Source organism: Oryx dammah, unplaced genomic scaffold, assembly GCF_014754425.2.
Source record: "Oryx dammah isolate SB20612 unplaced genomic scaffold, SCBI_Odam_1.1 HiC_scaffold_18, whole genome shotgun sequence".
NCBI lineage: Eukaryota > Metazoa > Chordata > Mammalia > Artiodactyla > Bovidae > Oryx > Oryx dammah.
In genome coordinates, this window is record NW_024070202.1 from 112619565 (window position 1) to 112644121 (window position 24557).

At 43.8% G+C, this 24557-nt stretch overlaps 2 protein-coding genes and 1 pseudogene across 2 annotated transcripts in view; 1 reads left to right on the top strand and 2 right to left on the bottom strand.

Moving 5' to 3' along the window:
- Nucleotides 1-24557, top strand: part of LOC120877906 (GTPase IMAP family member 1-like) — a 597608-nt gene that overhangs the window by 51666 nt on the left and 521385 nt on the right. The window lies entirely within an intron of this gene.
- LOC120877596 (GTPase IMAP family member 1-like) lies at nucleotides 11349-12188 on the bottom strand. The gene has a single exon (XM_040259928.1). The coding sequence runs from the start codon at nucleotides 12186-12188 to the stop codon at nucleotides 11349-11351; it is 840 nt and encodes a 279-aa protein (XP_040115862.1).
- Nucleotides 13092-20720, bottom strand: LOC120877911 (annotated as a pseudogene).

Here is a 24557-nt window from a genome sequence, read left to right on the forward strand (position 1 = left end):
TGGAGTCACAAAGAGTCGGGCACGACTGAGCAACTTCACTTTCACCACTATATATTCCTTGTGACTCAGTGGGTAAAGAATCTGCCTGCAATGTGTGAGACCTGAGTTCGATCCCTGGGTAAGGAAGATCCCTTGGAGAAGGGAAAGGCTACCCACTCCAGTATTCTGGCCTGGAGAATTCCATGGACTACAGAAGAATTGTACAAAAAAGATCTTCACTACCCAGATAATCACAATGTTGTGATCACTCACCTAGAGCAGACATCCTGGAATGTGAAGTCAAGTGGGCCTTAGAAGCATCACTACCAACAAAGCTAGTGGAGGTGATGAAATTCCAGTTGAGCTATTTCAAATCCTGAAAGATGATGCTGTGAAAGTGCTGCACTCATTATGCCAGCAAATTTGGAAAACTCAGCAGTGGCCACAAGACTGGAAAAGGTCAGTTTTCATTCCAATCCCAAAGAAAGGCAATGCCAAAGAATGCTCAAACAACCGCACAATTGCACTCATCTCACATGCTAGTAAAGTAATGCTTAAAATTCTCCAAGCCAGGCTTCAACAATATGTGAACGTGAACTTCCAGATGTTCAAGCTGGATTTAGAAAAAGCAGAGGAACCAGAGATCAAGTTGCCAACATCTGCTGGATCATGGAAAAAGCAAGAGACTTCCAGAAAAACATCTATTTCTGCTTTATTGACTATGCCAAAGCCTTTGACTGTGTGGATCACAATAAACTGCGGAAAACTCTGAAAGAGATGGGAATACCAGACCACCTGACCTGCCTCCTGAGAAACATATATGCAGGTCAAGAAGCAAAGAACTGGACATGGAACAACAGACTGGTTCCCAATAGGAAAAGGAGTATATCAAGGCTGTATATTGTCACCCTGCTTATTTAACTTCTATGCAGAGTACATCATGAGAAATGCTGGGCTGGAGGAAACACAAGATGGAATCAGAATTGCCAGGAGAAATATCAGTAACCTCAGATATTCAGATGATACCACCCTTATAGCAGAAAGTGAAGAAGAACTAAAGAGGCTCTTGATGAAGGTGAAAGAGGAGAGTGAAAATGTTGGCTTAAAGCTCAACATTCAGAAAACGAAGATCATGGCATCTGGTCCCATCACTTCATGGCAAATAGATGGAGAAACAGTGGAAACAATGGCTGACTTTATTTTTCTAGGCTCCAAAATCACTGCAGATGGTGATTGCAGCCATGAAATTAAAAATATGCTTTGCAAAGTGTTGGACACAACTAAGTGACTGAACTGAACTGAACTGAACTCCTTGGAAGGAAAGTTGTGACCAATCTAGAGAGCATATTAAAAACAGAGACATTACTTTGCCAAAAAAGGTCCGTCTAGTCAAGACTATGGTTTTTCCAGTGCTCATGTATGGATGTGAGAGTTGGAGTATAAAGAAAGCTGAGCACCAAAGAATTGATGCTTTTGAACTGTGGTGTTGGAGAAGACTCTTGAGAGTCCCTTGGACTTCAAGCAGATCCATCCAGTCCATCCTAAAAGAGATCAGTCCTGGGTGTTCTTTGGAAGGACTGATGTTGAAGCTGAAACTCCAATACTTTGGCCACCTGATGGGAAGAGCTGACTCATTTGAAAAGATCCTGATACTGGGAAAAATTGAGGGCGGGAAGAGAAGGGGATGACAGAGAATGAGACGGTCTGATGGCATCACCGACTAGATGGACATGTGTTTGGGTAGACTGAAGGAGTTGGTGATAGACAGAGAAGCCTGGCGTGCTGTGGTTCATGGGGTCGCAAAGAGTTGGACACGAGTGAGTGACTTTCACTCACCACTATATATAAAGTGCATGAGCAACAAGGATTTTATGTATAGGAAAAAGGAACTATATTCAAAACTTTGTACAACTATAATGGAAAAGAATCAGAAATGTGTATATATATATATATATATATATATATATATAAAACTAAATCACTTTGCTGCAATTATAGTAAATTGACTATACTTCAATAAAAATATTTTAGAAAACAAATAATATCTAAAAGTAGAGAAACAAAAGACCAATAACTCAATAGAAAATGGGATAAGAGATATGAACAAACAAGTTCATGAAAAAATGTAAATATCCTTTGAATATATTAAAAGGTATTAACATTCGATCATATAAAAATATGTCAAAACATAAAAGATACAATTAATTAATTAAAGTTATAATATGACGCTATTTCTCACATACAGGTTTGGCAAAACTGAAGTTTCTTTGCATAATCTATTGGTAAAAAGGAATAGGGGAGGGACTCCCTGGTGGCCCAGTGGTTAAGAATCCACCTTGCAATTCTGGGGATGCAGGTTCCACCCTTGGTTGGGGAACTAAGATCCCACGTGCCATGGAGCAACTAATCCCACCACAACCAGAGAGTCCGTGTGTCCCAAGGAAATATTCCACATGAGGCAACAAAGATCCCACGTGTTGCAACTAAGACCCAAAGCAGGCAAGTAGATAGATAACTATTTAAAAACAAAAGGTTTAGGGAAGACAGGTCCTCTCCTGCATGACTATTGGGAAGAGAAAAACAGTCCTAAAGAACCAGAAGAGAAGTTAGCAAGAACTTGCAATGGTACACATGCATTTATTCTTTGATTATCAATCACAATTTTAGGACTTATCCCAAAGGTACACAGACAAAAACAAAATAAACAAATTTAAAAAAGAAAGAAAGAAAGAAAATTATGCAGAAGGCTGTTAACTGCACCACTGTTTGAAACCTCAAAAGACCAAAAACTTATCAAATGACCATCAATAGGGACCTGATTGCATTGACTAAAGTATATTAACACAGTGAAGTACTAGCCAACTGTAAAAAGGAATGAAGTATATCTCTATATCCCAGTATGGAGACATCTGTAGAACACATCATTAGGCAAAAAAAGCAAAGTGAAGAAAATAATGTACAGTTTACTAGCATTTCTCTAACAAGGAGGAATGTGACCTACATGTATAAATGTGATATATGTGTTTTTCATTCATCTGTAGAAGCAATGGCAGAATAATCTGAAAATGAAACAAATAATAAGTTACTTAGATGGGAATGGGAAAAAGAGGAAGGAGGGCACAGGGATAGACGTTGGGAACTATACTTGTTGGGATATATTTACATTTCATAGATTTGATCTTCAGCTCAGCTCAGTTCAGTTCAGTCGCTCAGTCATGTCCGACTCTTTGTGACCCCATGAACTGCAGCCTGCCAGGTGTTCCTGTCCATCACCACCTCATGGAGTTTACTCAAGCTAATGTCCATTTAGTCGGTGATACCATCCAGCCATCTCATCAGGTGGTCAAAGTATTGGAGTTTCAACTTCAACATCAGTCCTTCCAATGAGTATTCAAGACTGATCTCCTTAGGAAGGACTGGTTGGATTTACTTGCAGTCCAAGGGACTCTCAAGAGTCTTCTCCAACACCACAGTTCAAAAGCATCAATTCTTTGGCACTCAGCTTTCCTTATAGTCCAACTCTCACATCTATACATGACTACTGCAAAAACCATAGGCTTGACTAGATGAACCTCTGTTGGCAAAGTAATGTCTCTGCTTTTGAATATGCTATCTAGGTTGGTCATAACTTTTCTTCCAAGGAGTAAGCGTCTTTTAAATTCATGGCTGCAGTCACCATCTGCAGTGATTTTGGAGCCCCCTAAAATAAAGTCAGCCATTGTTTCCACTGTTTCTCCATCTATTTCCCATGAAGTAATGGGACTGGATGCCATGATCTTTGTTTTCTGAATGTTGAACTTTAAGCCAACTTTCTCACTTTCCTCTTTCACTTTCATCGAGAGGCTCTTTAGTTCTTCTTCACTTTCTGCTATAAGGGTGGTGTCATCTGAATATCTGAGGTTATTGATAGTTCTCCCAGCAATCTTGATTCCAGCTTGTGCTTCATCCAGCCCAGCATTTCTCATGATGTACTCTGCATAGAAGTTAAATAAGCAGGGTGACAATATACAGCCTTGACATACTCCTTTTCCTTTTTGGAACCAGTCTGTTGTTCCATGTCCAGTTCTAACTGTTGCTTCCTGACCTGCATACAGGTTTCTCAGGAGGCAGGTCAGGTGGTCTGGTATTCTCATCTCTTGAAGAATTTTCCACAGTTTATTGTGATCCACACAGTCAAAGGCTTTGGCATAGTCAATAAAGCAGAAATAGATGTTTTTCTGCAACTCTCTTGCTTTTTTCAATGATCCAGCAGATGTTGGCAATTTGATCTCTGGTTCCTCTGCTTTTTCTAAATCCAGCTTGAACATCTGGGAGTTTATGGTTAATGTAAGCTAGTGTAGCAGAGTTGAAAGAGATATATCATGCATCAATTAAATATATGAAACCTACAGCAACTATAATATCACACAAAGTGGCTTCAGAACGATCCTATCTCTATATCAGGGCTAAAGGAGGACCCTTCATCTTGGTAAATAGGTTAGTTCATCAACAAGACACAGTAAGGCTGAGTGTGATGCTCCTCATAAGTAACTGAGCTTCAAAAAATCCCAGAGAACTTCATAATTCACAAAGTAAAAGCCGACAGAAATAAATGGAGAAACAGGCAAATCCACAGAGTTGGAGATCTCACCACGTCTTTATCAATAACATTTATTATTTCCTTTTTTTCCCTTTAGTTGAGAACAAACAAGGGAAGAGAAATTGTATTTCATAATGCAGATTTCTTCCCATCAAATTCTGACTTGTGGTTTCATTTCCTCATTTCCCACAACCTATCCTTGAGTTGATGGATTGGGGCTGAAAATGTGCCTGAAGGAACAGAAGGAGAATGAATTCAAAGACTTAGACTGTACTTGTAGATCCTGCATGGGGCCGGGGATGGGGTCGGGGGGTGGTGCTTTGTGTGTGTCATCTAAGATTTCTGGGCCTCAGTTTCCTCCTTTTTATATATATTAAAAAAAAAATAGTAATCTCTCTTCTGCCCGGAGAATAGAGCCAGAGTCCCTGAAATCACTCTGGGCAGATGGAGGTGGATGCTGCTCGTGGTACTTCAGAGATGGCACACGTGGTGCTTGTTCTGTGATGGTGATTCTTGTGAATCAGTTCTGTTCAGTTTCAGTTGTATCTGACTCTTTGCAACCCCATGAACTGCAGCACGCCAGGCTTCCCTGTCCTTCCCCAACTCCCAGAGCTTGCTCAAACTCATGTCCTAGAGTCGGCGATACCATTAAAACATCTCCCCTTCTCCTCTAGCCTTCAATCTTTCCCAGCATCAGGATTTTTTCCAATGAGTCAGTTTTTCACATCAGGTGGCCACAGTGTTGGAGTTGCAGCTTCAGCTGAAACTGAATATTCAAGTTTATTCAATGACTGAATATTCAATGAATATTCAAGACTGATTTCTTCTAGGATGGACTGGTTTGATCTCCTGGCAGTCCAAGGGACTCTTCAGAGTCTTTTCCAAAAACACAGTTCAAAAGTATGAATTCTTTGGTGCTGAATATTCAAGTTTATTCAATGACTGAATATTCAATGAATATTCAAGGCTTATTTCCTCTATGATGGACTGGTTTGATCTCCTGGCAGTCCAAGGGATTCTTCAGAGTCTTCTCCAACACCACAGTTCAAAAGTATCAATTCTTTGGTGCTCAGCCTTCTTAATTGTTCAACTCTCACATCTATACATGACTACTAGAAAAACCATAGCTTTGACTAGATGGACCTTTGTTGGAAATGTAATATCTCTGCTTTTTAATATAATATCTACATTGGTCATAGTTTTTCTTCCAAGGAGCAAGCATCTTTTAATTTGATGGCTGCAGTCACCATCTGCAGTGATTTTGGAGCCAACGAAAAGAAAGTTGTCACTCTTTCCATTGTTTCCCCATCTATGTGCCATGGAGTGATGGGGCTGGACATCATGATGTTAGTTTCCTGAATGTTGAATTTTAAACCGGCTTTTTCATTGCCTCTTTCACTTTCATCAAGAGGCTCTTTAGTTCTTCTTCACTTTCACATAAGGGTGTTGTCATCTGCATATCTGAGGTTATCAATATTTCTCCCAGCAACCTTGATTCCAGCTTGTTCTTCATCCAGCCTAGCATTTTGCATGATGTACTCTGTGTATAAGTTAAATAATCAGGGTGACAATATACAGCCTCGACGTACTCTTTTTCCAAACTGGAACCAATCTGTTGTTCCACATCTGGTTCTAACTGTTGCTTCTTGACTGGCATACAGATTTCTCAGGAGGCAGGTCAGGTGGTCTGATATTCCCATCTCTTGAAGAATTTTCCATGGTTTGTTGTGATCTACACACTCAAAGGCTTTGGCCTAATCAGTAAAGCAGAAATAGATTTTTTTTTTTCTAGAGTTTCCTTGCTTTTTCTTGCAATGGATGTAGGCAATTTGATCTCTGGTTCCTCTGCCTTTTCTAAATCCAGCTTGAACATCTTGAAGATCATGGTTCATGTACTGTTGAAGCCTCACTTGGAGAATTTTGAGCATTACTTTACTAGCGTGTGAGATGAGTGTAACTGTGCAGTACTTTGAAAATTCTTCAGCATTGCCCTTCTTTGGGATGGAGGGGATACTGACATTTTCTAGTCCTGTGGCCACTGCTGAGATTTCCAAATTTGCTGGCATATTGAATGCAGCACTTTCACAGCATCATCTTTAAAAATTTGAAATAGCTCAACTGGAATTCCATCACCTCCATTAGTTTTGTACATAGTGATGCTTCCTAAGGCCCACTTGCCTTCACATTCCAGAATGTCTGGCTCTAGGTGAGTGATCACACTATCGTGATTATCCGGGTTGTGAAGATCTTTTTTGTATAGTTCTCCTGTGTATTCTTGCCATGTCTTCTTAATATCTTCTATTAGGTCCATACCATTTCTGTCCTTTTTTGTGCCCATGTTTGCATGAAATGTTCCATTGGTATCTCTAATTTTCTTGAAGAGATGTCTAATCTTTCCCATTCTGTCTTTTCTTTCAATACTTGGTAAATATTGTGTCCCTTCCTGCTGGCCTCTGATTTCTGATGAACAATCTGGGGATGGTCCTGAACCACCATGGAGGCAGAGCATGACATGTCTCTCAAGCATCTGCAATTTTTGTCTCACTGTTTAAAGAATAGTAGGATCCAGACACTACTCCCTATTCCAGTATGTAAGTAGGGATGGGGGTAAAAGTCTCGTGTTGTTTCTGAGTTTGTCTTTGCACATCAGCTATTTCATGATCATGGTTTACTTGAATGTCACTCAGCTCTGTAGTGAGTCTCAGCTTGATTTGGTTTTGGTCAGCAGCTGACCTCCTGGATCCATGTCTTTCCTAGGTCATTGCTGCCACCACCATGCCATTCTCAGAGGAGACTAATGTGGAGGCAGCTTGCATTCCCCTTTAGTGCCCTGCTGACCCACACCTATGTAAGACCTGCCATTTCATCTTCCTGAATGGCAACAAGATGTAATTGTTGTGTGTTGACCAGGGATAACTAGAGAAAATCACCACAGGGAAGACATGTTCATTTTCCAGGGCTATCATAACAAAGTAGCACAAATTAAGTGGCTTATAATAACTGAAATTTATTCTCTCACAGGTCTGAAGGCCAGAAGTATAGAATAAATGTGCTGGCAGGGCCATGCTCCTCCTGAAGGCTGTTAGGAAGTTTCCTTCCTTGCCACTTCTAGCTTCTAGTGGCCCCTGGCAGCATTATTCCAACCTCTGTTTCTGTCTTCATATGACTGTCTGTCCAATGCCTGTGTCTGTGTCCAGTGCCCCTCTTGTAATGAGGACCGCTTGCATGGATTACAGCTCATCCCAGTGGCCTTACCTTAACAATCAAATCTACAAGGACCTTATTTGCAATAAGATCACATTCATAGTGTTAGGGCTTCAGCAGTCTTTTGGGAACACAGAGGAAAAAGGGTTAAAAAGTGAAGCTGAAAAAAAAAAAAAAAGTGAAGCTGAATATAAATTTTAACAGAGTACAAGGAACTAAAGCTAAAACCTTGTTGAGGACACTCTCATGAGCCCATTCTTGTTTTTGGATGTTTCATGTAAATGCAATCATATCTTCATGTGATCTTTTCCCTGGCTTCTTTCACTTGGGATAATGCTTTCAAAGCTTATTCACATTGTTGCATGTAACTGTACTCCATTCCTTTTTAAAAGGTCTTAGTTGCCGTGCATGGAATCTTCATTGTGTGCCCTATCTCCCTAGTTGTGGCATGCAGCCTCAGTAGTTGTGGCACACAGGCTCTCTAGTTGTGGCATGTGGCCTGTGGAGTAGGAGGGCTCAGTAATTGTGGAACCCAGTCATAGCTGTTCCATGGCATGTGAAATCTTAGTTTGAAAGCTAGAGATCATACCTGTGTCCCCAGCTTTGGAAAGTGTATTCTTAACCACTGGATCACCATGGAAGTCCCTACTCCATTCCTTTTTATGGCTAAGTAATACTCCATTATATATATATATATATATATATATATATATATATATATATATAGGGTGTGTGTGTGTGTGTGTGTATCCATTCATTAGTTGTCCATTTGGGTTCTTTCTGCTTTATTTTACTATTATGAATAATGATGCTTCACCATCATGTAGAATTTTTGGACTGAGCATGTGTTGTCAGTCCTCTTGGATATATACCTAGAAAGTGAAATTACTGCATCATACGGTAATCTATGTTTAACTTTTTGAGGCATTGCCAAACTGTTTTCTACAGCAGTTGTGTCATTTTATATCCTTACCAGCAGTGGACAAGGGTTAAATTTATCCACATACTACTCATCAGTACTTGTTATTTTTTTTCCTTTTAAAAAAATCCCAGGGAATATGAAGTGATATCTTATTTTAATTTGCATTTCCCCAATGACAAATGATGTTCATTATTTTTTTTTAATGTATTTATTGGCCACTTGTGTATCTTATTTGAAGAAACTCCTATTCAAATCTTTCATTATTTTTTTTTCATTCATTTAAAAATTGGATTATTTGTCTTCTTGTTGTAGAGTTGTAAGAGTTCATTATACATTCTGGATATGAGATATTTTTCAGGTTGGCAATTATTTTCTCCCATTCTTTAGGCTGTCTTTTCCCTTTCTAGATAGTGTTATTAATGGGAAAATGTTTTAAATTTTGATTAAATATGACACCTGTTTTTCTTTGGTGCTTTTGATGTCATATATTAGAAACTGTTGTCTAATCCATAGTCATGAAGATTTGCACTTGTTTTCTTCTAAGAGTTTTATAGTTTTAACTGTTATATTTAGGTCTTTGATCTATTTTGAGTTAATGGTTTTATATCATGCAAGATAAGCATCCAAATTTACTATTTTGCTTGTGAATATCCAGTGGTCCCAGCACTATATGTTGTTTCTATTCATTAATCTGTTACAGACATTCTTCATGGCATTCTTTATCCTCTTGTGTATATCCCACATATATACAGACCGCTCTCTAGTGTTGAACTAGGCAATTGCCTGCCCTCTGGGATCCCTGGCATGTTCCTCCCGACATGTCCATCAGCTCAACCAGAGTCACTTAGGAATTTCCTAGTCTTCATTCCTTCCCAAAGCAAGAGCAAGAATCAGATGCTTCTCATTATTTAAGTCATAGATTAAAACTATCCATTGCTCACATGGGGTACTTTGTCATTCTATTTTCATTCTTTTTTCACATTTATTTTCACCAATCACCATCCCTTTTCTCAGAGGAGTGACAATGGCAGGATATTTTTCTGTTTACTCTCAGAGTGTATCAAAAAGTGAACAAGAAAAAAAGTAAGATTTCCTATCAGGACCTCTGCTGAGATCCACACATAACTCCTTAAACCAAAATGGCCTTTGCAGCTGAGGAAATTTTAAGCCTTAGCATAGGGCATTGGTGTTCCTCTTCATGTTTGCAATGGCATTCGTGCAGGGTTTGTGGGCCTCACAAATGTACTCAGTTGTTGCAGATCATTTCTCCTTTTTACATGTCTCTTTAGTGATCTCAGGGCTTCCCTGGTGGCTCAGCTGGTAAAGAATCTGCCTGTAATGTGGGAGACCTGGGTTTGATGCCTTTGGGAGGATGCCCTGGAAAAGAGAAAGGCTACCTACTCCAGTATTATGGACTGTATAGGCCATGGGGTCACAAAGAATCAGACACAACTGAGTGACTTTCACTTAGTGATCTGAGGTCATCAGTAGGCTGAGAATCTCTGGCTGGGTAGGCAAGAGGCAGAGGATGCTGTAGGGAGAGACCTGGAAGTGCTTAGCTGTGTTAGAGATGGGCTTCTGTTGGTGTGTGAAGACGGTGGTATTGGGGATAAAGCAAATGTGAATAAAGACATAGGGAGGCACACCTAGGACTGATGATACAGGCTAACCTGGCTCACTTATCTGCACCAGACAGCTGATTCTCCCAGGCATTCATGGCACAGGGGTGACTCTCTACCCCACAATCGTATCACCAGTTCTCAGCCCACAAAGACCTATTTCCCTTTTGAGATTCACATAAAATAAAAATCTCCAAGCCACTTAAATCTTTAAATTTATCCTTGAATTGAAAAGCCATACCCTTGCTTACCCTGTGAGTTGGTCAGTTAGTGGGAAAATTCCTCCTTGGGAGGAGACTTTTTGGAGGACCTCCACGGGCCCTAGGGAACCAAGTCTCCAATGACAGTCCCTTTGGACGTGCAGAAACATCTGCATTCAAGCTGCTGGGGGCAATAATCCCCTGCTGGTACAGAGGGCCAGGTCTGCACTAATGTCTTCCCTCCTTGCCATCACACACCTGAGTGAGTGTGTGGGTGCATGGTTATTTGCTGGTGGGGTCAGGAATGAGACAGCAGCATCTGTGTTCAATGCGTATATAAAGTGGATGAAGAAACATCTGCAAATACTGATTTCTTTGAACACAATGTGACTGTCTAATACATTTATTTATTCCATTCAGTTCAGTTCAAGCAAATGAATATGTACTCAGACTCTGCCCTGGAGTGGTTCTACCCTTGGTTCACTGGGAGTCCAGAGGATGAGAGGGCAAATGGCCCTCATCTGCTTTCAGGAGTAAAAGCAGTTCAGTGACAGGACGGACTCAAAGGCAGTCTGAGGTCAGGTGGAAAACACCTAAAATTAACAGTGGCTGTTAGGCTCTGCGGAGAGGGGAGTTGAGAGACCACCAGGAAACAGCAGAAGTTTAATGTGGGAGATTTGCCTGGCACATCTCTGAGGTTGGTAGATTAGGCGAGGTGATGGAGAAAAAAAGGGAATGAGTGCTCTGAAGCAGCAGTGCACCTGAGATGACCGTGATTCTCACTGGAAGGGACAAAGTGTTATTTACAATGTGTAGGGAATGACCTCACCAAAGGCATCAGGCAGCTACCTGCAGAGCAGGTACAGCAGGAACAGGGCGCCCAGCAGGGCTGCCAGGCCCAGTTTACACCAGCCATGGGCCACTGACACAGCCTGGCCAGCGGCCAGTCGCTCCACCACCCTGCGCAGCCTCTCCTTGGGGCTCAGCCCGCCCAGGGCCTGCACCAGGCAGTACACGTCGTTGGTGTAGGGGTCACCGCTATGGTCCCTCACCAGCTCCTCCACCAGGCCCATCAGCTCCCCGACCTGGGCTTCCTGCTCCCGGTCAGCCGCTTGGTTGTCGAAGGCGCAGCAGCGGCCCCCGCACTCGGCCACCAGCTCCCGGAGCGCGCGGTTGTCGGTGTCGCGCACGTACTGCTGCAGCGAGCCCCCCGCCAGGTCCTCCCTGCGGGTGAAGACCACGACGGTGCGCGCCGCGATGCCCGCCCCGAAGAGCGCCTTCACCCCGCGCCAGGCCCGCAGGTCCTGGGCGGTGAAGCGGCCGAGCTGGGTCACCAGGAGCACGACGTGCGGCCCCGGGGCCGACAGCAGGGAACAGCGGCCTCTCTCCTTGAAACCCGGGTCTACCTGGGCGACCTCGGGGCTGAAGTTGTCGGGGGTGTCAAGGACTTCCACGTCCCACGAGGCCCAGCGGCAGCTCCCCGTGGCGCAGGCGCTGGTCACCGCCGTGGCCGCGAGCCTGGAGAGGAAGTGCTTCCGCTGGAGGATGCTGTTGCCCCTGGCGCTCTTCCTGGTCCCTGACCTCCCGGCCAGGAGGAGGCGCAGCCTGCGCTCCTGCTGGGCGGACCTGAACTGGAAACCTGTGGGCACCGGTGGTCTGTCAGCTTCGGAACCTGAGAGCGACATGTCCGGTCCCCGGGTCTCCTGGACGCCTTGCGAGCAAAGGAGAAGAGAGTGCTTCCACGGTTGTGTTTGGGACCAAACCTTTACTGGTTTCCCTTGTGGCTCAGCTGGTAAAGAAATCTGCCCACTATGCGGGAGACCTGGGTTCAATCCCTGGGTTGGGAAGATACCCTGGAGAAGGGAAAGCCTGCCCACTCCAAAAATTCTGGTCTGGGGAATTCCATGGACTGTATCGTCCCTGGGGTTGGAAAGAGTTGGACAGGACTGAGAGATTTTCAGTGTCACCTGGAATTAAACATTAACATGTATGACTGTGACTTCTCTTTCCTTGATGATAATAAAAATCTGCAAAGATCACTGAAGGGAGATAACTATAAGAACTAGAAAATATCAGGAAGAGTCTCTATAGCCTATGGTCTGAATATTTGTGTGCGCCCCCTCCTGCCTCAGTATTCACAGGTTGAAAACCTAGTCTGGAGAGGAGGCTATTAGGAGGTGGTGTCACTGGGAGGGTCTTAGGTCAGGAGGGTATATTCCTCATGATTGGAATTTGTGCCTTGTTCTAATTGAGTGTGAGGGCACAGGTAGAAGCTGGCATTCTGCAATGCCAGAGAGGACTCTACCCCAAACCCAACCATGATCTTGGGCTTCTAGCCTCCAGAACTGTGAGGAATAAATGTCTGTGGTTTTTAAGCCACCCAGACTCTCTCTCTCTCTCTCTGTTTAAAATAGCAGTCCAAAGAGAGGAAGGCAGTGTCTAAACAAACAAACCAGCAAACCAACACACACAAGCTCAAAATAAAAAGAGTGGGTTTTCCCTTTGCTAGGAATCCATTTTCTACTGCAAACTACCAGTCATTTTACCATTTCTCACAGATGACCAATACATCAAGATACCTAAACACATTTTAAGGATGTTTTGAAGTGGTACAACTTTATTGTTTAAAACTATGTGCTGGAGTAAACATGAAATTTCTGAAAACTCTGATTCCTTTGAAATCCCCCTTCAGATCCAAGTGTCCAGGTCCTTTCTTGCCAGGTGACCTGCAAGACTGAAGGTCACACCGTCACTGCCTCGGGACAGCGCTTGCAGAGCAGGTACAGCAAGAAAATAACGCCCAGCAGGACCGCCAGTCCCAGCTTATGTGGAGTCCCCGGCCCCGCCTGGGGCCACCGCTAAGACCAGCCAGAGGCCCACAGTCCAGCCGCGTCTGCGCTGGGGCAGCTAATTGCTCCACCACCCTGCGCAGCCTCTCCTCGGGGCTCAGCCCGCCCAGGGCCTGCACCAGGCGGTACACGTCGTTGGTGTAGGGGGCGTCGCCGTGGTCCCTCACCAGCTCCTCCACCAGCCCCATCAGCTCCCCGACCTGCGCCTCCCGCTCTCCGTCGGCCGCTCGGTTGTCGAAGGCGCAGCAGCGGCCCCCGCACTCGGCCACCAGCTCCCGGAGCGCGCGGTTGTCGGTGTCGCGCACGTACTGCTGCAGCGAGCCCCCCGCCAGGTCCTCCCTGTGGGTGAAGACCACGACGGTGCGTGCCGCGATGCCCGCCCCGAAAAGCGCCTTCACCCCTTGCCAGGCCCGCAGGTCCTGGGCGGTGAAGCGGCCGAGCTGGGTCACCAGGAGCACGACGTGCGGCCCCGGGGCCGACAGCAGGTAGCAGCGGCCTCTCTCTCGGAAGCCTGGATCTACCTTGGCGACCTCGGGGCTGAAGAGGTCAGGGGTGTCGAGGACTTCCACGTCCCACGAGGCCCAGCGGCAGCTCCCCGTGGCGCAGGCGCTGGTCACCGCCGTGGCCGCGAGCCTGGAGAGGAAGTGCTTCCGCTGGAGGATGCTGTTGCCCGTGGCGCTCTTCCCGGTCCCCGACCTCCCGGCCAGGAGGAGGCGCAGCCTGCTCTCCTGCTGGGTGGACCTGGACTCCTGGAAACCTGTGGGCACCGGTGGTCTGTCAGCTTCGGAACCTGAGAGCGACATGTCCTGGTCCCCGGGTCTCCTGGACACCTTGCGAGCAAAGGAGAAGAGAGTGCTTCCACGGTTGTGTTTGGGACCAAACCTTTACTGGTTTCCCTTGTGGCTCAGCTGGTAAAGAATCTGCCCGCTACGCGGGAGACCTGGGTTCAATCCCTGGGTTGGGAAGATACCCTGGAGAAGGGAAAGGCTACCCACTCCAGTATTCTGGCCTGGAGAACTCCATGGACTTTCTAGTCCATGAGGACGCAGAGTCGGACATGACTAGGTGACTTTCACTTTACTGAATGACCTGGTGTGAGATGTGGGCACTTCAAGGGGGTCTCTACCCGTCTATTTCTCCCGTCTTTGGCGTCACACGTGCACCTGTGCTCCAGCAGCTGCTGAACCTCTCTCTAGAGGATGTGTCTTTGTAATACAGGCCATTACTTTGTCTGATATGATCTGTCATCCAGGATGTTCAGAACGGGCCCTTTTTTTTCCTGATGCCCTCCCACTGGGGAAAGGGGTGGGGCAGTGGACCCAGCCCAGAGGGTTATCTGGAGTCCCATAGCTGGGGTGTGAATCATAGACTGTCCTCTACCAGGCTTGTTACCCTGGGAGCTGCTAAATTTAAGTGTTAAACCTCTTCTGCACAAATGGAATCAATATTGTAGCACTGTCCTCACAGGGCATCAGAAAATAAGATGAGCTCAACTCTCTTCCTTCCCTTCCTGCCTCCATCCTCCTCCTCTCTTGTCTCTTAAACTTGCTGCCTAATGACACTTGTGTAGCCCTCCATCCTTGTTCCCTAACAGCTTCTACCTGGTGAACCATGTTTCCTCTAATACACGACTTGATGTCCTCTACATCCACTTCTGTTTATTCATTTTATTATGGAAACAGAGATACAGGTTAGTCAAAGAAGTTGATATCTCACAGCAGGGCGGGGACAAAGATCCAGGTGAAGTGCCAGCCCCAGGGCTCTTGCTGCTTCACCCCAGCATAAAGTCACCTCTCGGCTTCTCTTGTTCAGTCTTGAATTAGCCCATCCCCCTACCATCCAGGGTTCACACCTGGGAACAAATACTCATTGTGAGACGTGTTCTTACCATAGGCATTTTCTTCATCACTTGCCACTTTCCGTCTTCCCATGATTACCTGAAAGAGTCCCAGATACAATTTGTTCATACACTCATTTATCAAATAGGTGTAACTGCCTACAGTGTGTCAGGCCAAGTCTAAAATGCTGGTGACCTCGGAGTGAGAAGGTCATAGTTCCTGCCTTCCCTGGGGCATTGGAAAGAGATTGGAGGAAATGTTCAGCAAAGACATTTGGAGGAGCCTAGTCTGGGGTTGGGATGATGCTGTGAGAACACCTGGTAAGCTTGGCTTTGTCTTCTCAGGGCCCCCAAATGCAAAGAGCAGGGGGAGATGATAACATTTACTCCATGTCAAGATGAGCCCCTTAGCTGGTCTGGAAATCAGTAGGGCTTATTGTAGGGTCTGTAAGATACTGAGACCCTGGTCTTGAAGAGTATGTACAGCTTGCTTGCCCCCAGTCCCAGTGGAGAGGCAGTAGATTGAACACTGCCTGGTGCTCTGGCCAGCCTGCCAGGACTGCCCCCAGAGCACCTCCCAGGGCCTGGGATCCTACTCCCTCCACTACTGCTCCCCTCAAAGGCAGAGGCCACCACTGCCAGTGGGTAGGTGAGCACCAGGGAAAGAGCAGAGAGAGCTCTGTGGTCTGGCTCCAACCCTTTGGTTCCCCTCCTGCCTCTAACCAAGGGGTACACACCGAGGAAAAAATGGAATCAGCTCAAAAGTGGCCCCGAGGCCTCGGGCCATGGCTATGCCCCCAGCCAAGGTGAAGACAGTCATCAATCTGGGGGAAGATTAAGTTCCCTTAAGACTCCCGCTCCTGCCGCTTGGCTTTTGTTCCTTCCACAATAGGGTGGCAACTGGTATGGAGCCTAGGAGAAGCCCTGGCTGGCACCTGGGTCGGGCTGTAGCCGCTCCGACTCCAGCCCTGCCTCCCACCACTGTGGTGGCTGCCAGCACACCCTGGCAGAGGACGCAGTCAGCGCTCACTTCCGGTCCAGCTCTCCCACCAAAGCCACCAGGCACATGCACACTGCAAAGGGACACTTCCACGAAGGACATGCCTTCAGGGCAGGATGGGTGACCGTTCACCTAACTTCATAGCAGCAGACTGAGAAAGTTGAAGAGAATGAGAAAACAGAGGCATATATTTTAAATGAAAGAACGAGAAAACAGAGACAGATAGTTTGCTTGCCAAAGAGTCCAAAGCAACAGTAGTAAAAATGCTAAGTGAACTTGTGAAAACAAGAACTGAACACAGTGGAAAATTTCAGCAGAGAACTAGAAAATATAAAAACCAGTCAGAGCTGATGCTTATGATAACGGAAATGAAAAACGTGCTAGAAGGAATTCAGGCCAGCTGAGGTGACAGAGAAGAACACCTATGACAGAAGAATGGAAATCACCTAACCAGAACAGAAAAAAGAAAAACATGTTTAAAAAATGGATGATAGTTTATCAGTCCTCCAGGACAACACCAAGTATACTAACATTCACGTTATAGGAAGACACAAGAGAGAAGTGAGTCAAAAATATGTTTGGTGGAATTATAATTGAAAAGCTTCCTAACTTGAGGAAGAAAACAGATATTCGGGTACAAGAGGCATGGGGCACCGCTGTCAGAATGGCTGTCATCAGAAAACAAGAAATAACACGTGTTGGCACGGATGTAGAGAAAAGAGAGCTCTAGTGCACTGAGTGGGAATGTCAGTTGCTACCATAATGGCGGAAAACAGTATGGTGGGTCCTTGAAAAATTTAAAATAGAACTTCCATATGATTTAGTGGTTTTACTCCTGGGTATATATCCAAAGGAAACGAAAACACTACTTCAGAGAGATATATGCACTCCAATATTCATAGCAGCATTATTGATAATAACCAAGATAGGAAAACAACCTAAATGTCCATCAGTAGATGATTGGGTAAAGAAGGTGTTTTATATATACATGCGTATTGGCTTCCCTGTGCTCAGACAGTAAAGAATTTGCCTGCAGTGCAGGAGAGCTGGGTTTGATCCCTGGGTTGAGAAGACTTCCCCTGGAGAAGGGAAAGGCTACCCTTGGCAGTATCCTTGCCTGGAGAATTCCATGGACAGAGAAGGCTGGTGGGCTACAGTCCATGGGATCCTAAAGAGTTGGACACAACTGAGTGATTAACAGTTTCAGTTTTGATTCTCTCTTTATATATGTATATACATATACATACATATATATATATATATATATAAACACATATATATATATATATATAACGGGATAATCCTTAGCCATATAAAAGGATGAAATTTTTCCATTTGCAACAACATGGATGGACGTAGAGGATATTATATGTATTGAAATAGGTCATACTTATTATAATAAGTCATATTATGCTTATTGAAATAAGTCATATTATGCTTATTGAAATAAGTCATATTATGCTTATTGAAATAAGTTATATGAAAGAAAAATGCTGTATGTTTTCACAATCTGGAAAAAAAAAACAACACAGTTGAATACAACAAAAGAGAAACAGACTCACCAGTACAAAGAATGAATTAGTGGTTACCACTGAGGACAGGGCTGAAGGGGGAGGCAAGATTGGAGAAAAGGATTAAGAGGTAAAAACTATTAGGTATAAAATTAAGATAAGGAATTCCCTGGCAGTCCAGTAGTTGCATATTTCACTGCCAAGGGCAAGGGTTTGATCCCTGTTTGGGGAACTAAATCCCAGAAGTCACAGGGTGTGGCCAGGAAATAAAAGATACAAAAATGTAATGTACAAAAAATATAGTTAATATTTTATATTAACATTACATGGAGCATAATCTATAAAAATGCCGAGTCACTATGTTGTACACTTGAAAGTACTGTAATATTTTAAGTCAACTGTATGTCAATTAAAAATAAGTAAACAAATAAGTCTAAATATGATCTGTGTTCTAGAGAGACTGGGAGGCACCCCTCCAGCTTGTTACGCTCTTGATTTCGAATCTGAGGCTTCTCAAAGTAAAGTGATTATACTCATTCAAATATCTTTTAATACAATTAAACATTCTGTGGAAAGGTTTCCCTGATCCTGTGAGCACCTGAACAAGAGAGCATAGTCTCTCCTCAGCCTACTTCTCGAACCTGAATTCCAGTGAATCTCTGCACACACCCCCACCCCACCAGTCAGCCACTCCAGACACAGAAGATTCCAGCGCTTTTTCCAACCACACGGTGCTTTCCTTCCTAGGACCCTACATCCCACCCCGCATTTCTGCCTGAGTCCTGTCTGCTTTGCCATCCATTTCAAACTCTACCTCTTCATGTCACCCACCTGGTTCTTACAGAAAACTGTGTTCTCCCCCATTGGCTCCAACATCAAAGGAAAAGCAAAGAGAGAGGCTGGCTCAATAACCCGTCTCAAAGAACTCAGAGGGCAGTTTTGTCTAGATCTCAAGCCAAAGCTGTTTGCATTTCTGCAGTATCTCTCCTGTACCCCACAACCGCCAAAGCTTTCAGTCAAGTTTGTCCCAGGGGCAAATCTCATGATGTGATTAGTTATCTCGTGTCTAGAAATCAACAGGCTCCATTAATTGACACCAGAGCTGTAATGAAGAAAGAGCTACAAGATTCACAACCAAGAAGAAGACTTTACCTGAAGCAAGATGTCCTCGTCAAGGTGGAAATGAGAAAGTGTGCTGCAGGGAATCCACAGAACTCTCAGGTATGTGCTTTGGAACTTCCTGCAAAGTTTAGAATGGAATTCGGAAAGTTATTTTGAGGTTCTTAACAGCTAAAATCTGGGGTACAAAGATATACAGCTATTGGAAAAAGTAAAATTTGTTCAATCCTTTCTTTTAAAACTTAAAGGGGTCAAGGTTTATTTAGCTAGTCCAGTACTCATTGAAACTGGCATCTTTTGGAATTATTTAGGAGATTGTTAAACATGTATGTATTTTTATCTTTTGCAATACTTTTTATTTTCTATAGTTCCTCTGATCTTATTGACCATGTGCAATGCACATTTTTATGTAGCTGCAATGCTATCATATACACTATTCACAATCTGTGTTTTTTCTTAATATTATACACACCTGCCATATTGCTCCAATCTTTACTTTATGGCTGCAGAAATGCCATTGTGGTGATTCACAATATATAAAATGTGTATTTCTTAGCTTTATATTCCTATATCTGTACTTAAAAAGATTAAGTTCCCCTCCATGCCGAATTATTTTTAATCATTCAGCCCATGACCTGAGTTTTTGGATCAGTTATCCTAGTCTCTCCCCTTCAGTACACAGTTGGGATGAGGAAATTAACATGGTACAGCAGCCCACGAAGCCCAGCTTGACTTGGGGAGAAGATATTCAAGAGTCCCTGTAGGGCAAGGGGTGAGGACCAAGTTCATAACCTTAGTTGTTTCCTGCACTATTGTGGATAGTGCTAAGGAGAGTGGAAGTTTTCAGAGAATTACAGAATTTTCACTTTGTAACTTGTTCTGAGGTTAACTTTCCTTATAAGTCCCCAGGATTACCTATTGCTTTTGCTGAACATGCTTTTGGGGGGTGTTAGTTGACTCTGAAAATGCGTTTTGGTGTCTGCAGTAGTTCTAGCAATCATCTTTCTTATTTACTAGGGGACTAGGGAAGGATAGGGGCTTCTCAAGTGGCTCAGTGGTAAAGAATCTTGCTGCCAATGCAGGAGACAAAAGAGATGTAGGCTTGACCCTGGGTCAGAAGGATCCCCTGGAGCAGGAAATGGCAACCCACTCCAGTATTCTTGCCTGGTAATTTCCATGGAGAGAGGAACCTGGTGGGCTACAGTCCAGGGGGTCATAAAAAGTCAGACATGAGTGACTGAGCATGCACACATACAGAGAAAGAGAAAATTTAAGAGTATGTGCCACATAAGAGTATGTGCTTAGAGAAGGAAATGGCAACCCACTCCAGTACTCCTACCTGGAAAATTTCATGGATGGAGGAGCCTGTTGGGCTACAGTCCATAGGATCGCAAACAGTCGGACATGACTGTGTGACTTTACTTTCAAGAGTATGTGCATCACGTAGCATCACTGATTCAAGGGACGTGAATTTTGAGCAAACTCCGGAAGACAGTGGAGGACAGAGGAGACTGGTGGGCTACAGTCCAGGGGTTGCAAAGAGTTAAACATGACTGAATGACTAAACAACAACAGGAGCATGTGCAACAAGAGCTGGAGAGTGATGCTTACTACTTCTTCTGAACTTACTCTATTTGACACTCAAAACATCCTTACTAATCTACTCATCTGAAGTTACTGTGTCTAGGTCTTGCTTCCCTTTTCATACTTACTAGAATGCACATGCTCTCTAGTCAGTTTCACAGAGACTCTTCCTGTTCCCCACAGGTCCTACTCCCGGACTGAATCCCTTTCCCTTACGCTCACCTTTCCTGCAGAATTGGTGACAGGCTCTAACGTTAGATCCAAGAAGCTCCTGATCTGCTGCCTGCCCTTGGCTGTGGGTGCAGTGACTGGTTTCCTCCCCACAACAAGGAAGTCTCTGTGATTCTCAGAGCTCAAGAAGCTCAGGGAGGGGAGGGCCCAGTGGTGATGACTTAAAGAGACAGCAACATTAACCAGTGAACTGGTGGGTATGCAGTATTGTCACTGCATATCCTATACCATGCTGATTCCCTGGTAGCTCAGCTGGTAAAGAATCTGCCTCAATGCAGGAGATCCTGGGCCAGAAAGATACCCTGGAGAAGAGATAAGCTACCCATTCCAGTTTTCTTGGGCTTCCCTGGTTAGCTCAGTCAGTAAAGAATCTGTCTGCAATGTAAGAACAACCTGGGTTCGATCCCTGGGATGGGGAGGTCCCCTGGAGGAGGGCATGGCAACCTACTCCAGTATTCTTACTTGGAGAATCCTCATGGACAGAGGAACCTGGAGGGCTGCAGTCCATGGGGTCACAAAGAGTTGGACATGACTGAGCAACTAAGCACATCCTATCCCATAGCTCTGGGCTATTTTAATGTTTTCCAACGGTTTCTGTGACACCAGCATCTTGTCCCCAACAGGGGCTATAATGTCAGTGAGGAAGAGCATTTTAGGTTTCTGAGATCTTTTTTTATTTCCAACTTTTGACCAATAATCTTATCTCCAGTTGTCTCATGCTTTTTAAGGCATTGAGTGTTTCCTTTCCCAGGACAGGAATTTTTGAGTGAACATCAGCGTGGACAATGCCACAAAAGTGGTTCTGCCAGCTAGGAACATCACCCTCTAGGTTTATTGAGATATAATTGAATGTAACATCCTAAACATATAAAATGCATGATATATTGATTTGATTATACTTACATATTGCAAAATGATTCCCATCACAACATTAGCTAACATCTGCATCACTTCACATAATTACCATTTCCTTTTGGTGCTGAGATCTACTATCTTGGCAACTTTCAAGTAGGTCATACCAAATTGCACTCTAATCACTGTGTGTACCTACTCATCTTCTCCCTGGAGGTTTGTACTCTTTGACCAACATCTTCAAATTTCTCCCACCCCCCAGCCCCTAGTAACCAACATTCTACTCTCCATTTCAAAGAATTTGACTTTTAAAAATTCTACATTAAAAAGTGATACCTTTTACTATTTGTTGTTCTCTGTCTGACTTATTTCACTTAGTAGTTGCCCTCAACTGCACACAATTGCACTCATCCCACATGGTAGCAAAGTGATGCTGAAAATTCTCCAAGCAAGGCTTCAACAGTACATGAACCATGAACTTCCACATGTTGAAGCTGCATTTAGAAAAGTCAGAGGAACCAGAGATCAAATTGCCAACATCTGTTGGATCATAGGAAAGACAAGAGAATTCCAGAAAAACATCTCCTTCTGCTTCATTGACTACACTAAAGCCTTTGACTGTGTGGATCAAAACAAACTAGAAAATTCTGAAAGAGATGGGAATACCAAACTACCTTACATACCTCCTGAGAAATCAAGGAGCAACAGTTAGAAATGGATGTGGAACAAAGGACTGGTTTCAAATTGGGAAAGGAGTACGTCAAGGCTGTATATTGTCATCCTGCTTATTTGACTTACATGCACAGTACATCATGCGAAATGCCGGGCTGGATGAATCATAAGCTGGAATCAAGCTTGCTGGGAGAAATATCAATAACCTCAAATATGCAGATGACACCACCCTTATGGCAGAAAGTGAAGGAGAACTAAAGAACCCCTTGTTGAGGGTGAAAAAAGAAAGTGAAAAAGCTGGCTTAAAACTCAACATTCAAAAAATGAAGATCATGGCACCTGATCCTATCACTTCATGGCAAATAGATGGAGAAACAATGGAAACAGTGGCAGATTGCATTGTCTTGAGCTCCAAAATCACTGCAGATGATGACCACAGCCATGAAATTAAAAGAAGCTTGCTCCTTGGAAGAAAAGCTCTGACCAACCTAGACAGTGTATTAAAAAACAGAGACATTACTCTGCCAAAAAAGGTCCATATGGTCAAAGCTATGGTTTCTTCAGTAGTCATGTGTGGATGGGAGAGTTGGACCATAAAGAAAGCTGAGCACTGCAGAATTGATGCTTTTGAACTGTGGTGTTGGAGAAGACTCTTGAGAGTCCCTTGGACTGCAAGGAGATCCAGCCAGTCCATTCTGAAGGAAATCAGTCCTGAATATTCATTGGAAGGACTGATGCTGAAGCTGAAACTCCAATTCTTTGGCCACCTGATGTGAAGAACTAACTCATTGGAAAATATCCTGATGCTGGGAAAGACTAAAGGCAGGAGGAGAAGGGGATGACAGAGGATGAGATGTTTGGATGGCATCACTGACTCAATGAACATGAGTTTGAGCAAGCTCCAGGAGTTGGTGATGGGCAGGGAATCCTGGCATGTTACAGTCCATGAGATCGCAAAGAATCAGACACAACTCTGTTACTGAACTGAAATGAACTGAAATACCTTCAAGTTCCATCCATGTTGTTGTAAACAGCAAGATGTCTTTCTCTCTCGTGGCTGAATAATATTCTACTGTGTGTGAGTGTATATATATATATATGTGTGTGTGTGTGTGTGTGTGTGTGTGTGTGTATATATATATATATACATGGCTTCCCTGATGGCTCAGTGGTAAAGAATCTGCCTGCAATGCAGGAGCTGCAAGAGACGTGGGTTCGATCCCTGGGTTGGAAAGATCCCTTTGAGGAGGAAAGGAGAACCCACTCCAGTATTCCTGTCTAGAAAATTCCATGGACAGAAGATCCTGGAAGGTTGCAGTTCATGGGGTCACAAAGAGTCAGACCCTAATGAGCACACACATATATATGCACACACTCCACATCACCTTTATCCATTCATCCATAGACAGAACCTTAGGTTGTTTATGTATCTTGGCTATGTGAATAATACTGCAATGAAGATGGGAGTGCAAATACCACATCAAGATTCTGTTTTCCTGTCCTTTGGATAGATATCCAGAAGTAAGATTGTTCAACATATAGTAGTTATATTTTTAATTTCTGAGGAACCTCCGTACTGTTTCCCATAGTGACTGCACTGATTTGCTTTCTCATCAACTGCGCACACAGGTTCCATTTTCTCCATATCCTCACCAACACTTGATATTGCTTGTCTTTTTTTAAATTTTATTTTTAATTGAAAGATAATTGCTGTATATTTTCACACTGTTTATTTAACTTATATGCAGAGTACATCATGAGAAATGCTGGGCTGGATGTAGCACAAGCTGGAATCAAGATCACCAGGAGAAATATGAATCCCTTCTGATATGCAGATGACACCACCCTTATGGCAGAAAGCAAAGAACTGAAGAGCCTCTTGATGAAACTGAAAGAAAAGAGTGAATAAAGCTGACTTAAAACCCAACATTCAGAAAACTAGATCATGGCATCTGGTCCTATCACTTCATGGCAAATGGGTGGGGAAACAGTGGAGACAGTGACAGACTTTATTTTGGGGGGCTCCAAAAACACTGCAGATGGTGACTGCAGCCATGAAATTAAAAGACACTTCCTCCTTGGAAGAAAAGTTATGACCAACCTAGACTGCATATTAAAAAGCAGAGACATTACTTTGCCAACGAAGGTCCATCTAGTCAAAGCTATGGTTTTTCCAGTAGTCATGTATGGATGGGAGAGTTGGACCATAAAGAAAGCTGAGCACTGAAGAATTTATGCTTTTTAAGTGTGGTGTTGGAGAAGACTCTTGAGAGTCCCTTGGACTGCAAGGAGATCCAAAGAGACCATCCTAAAGGAAATCAGTCCTGAATATTCACTGGAAGGACTGATGCTGAAGCTAAAATGCCAATACTTTGGCCACCTGATACAAAGACCTGACT

Excerpts from the sequence above, each read along its gene's own strand:
- LOC120877596 (XM_040259928.1), bottom strand. The coding sequence starts at position 12,188 with ATGTCGCTCTCAGGTTCCGAAGCTGACAGACCACCGGTGCCCACAGGT.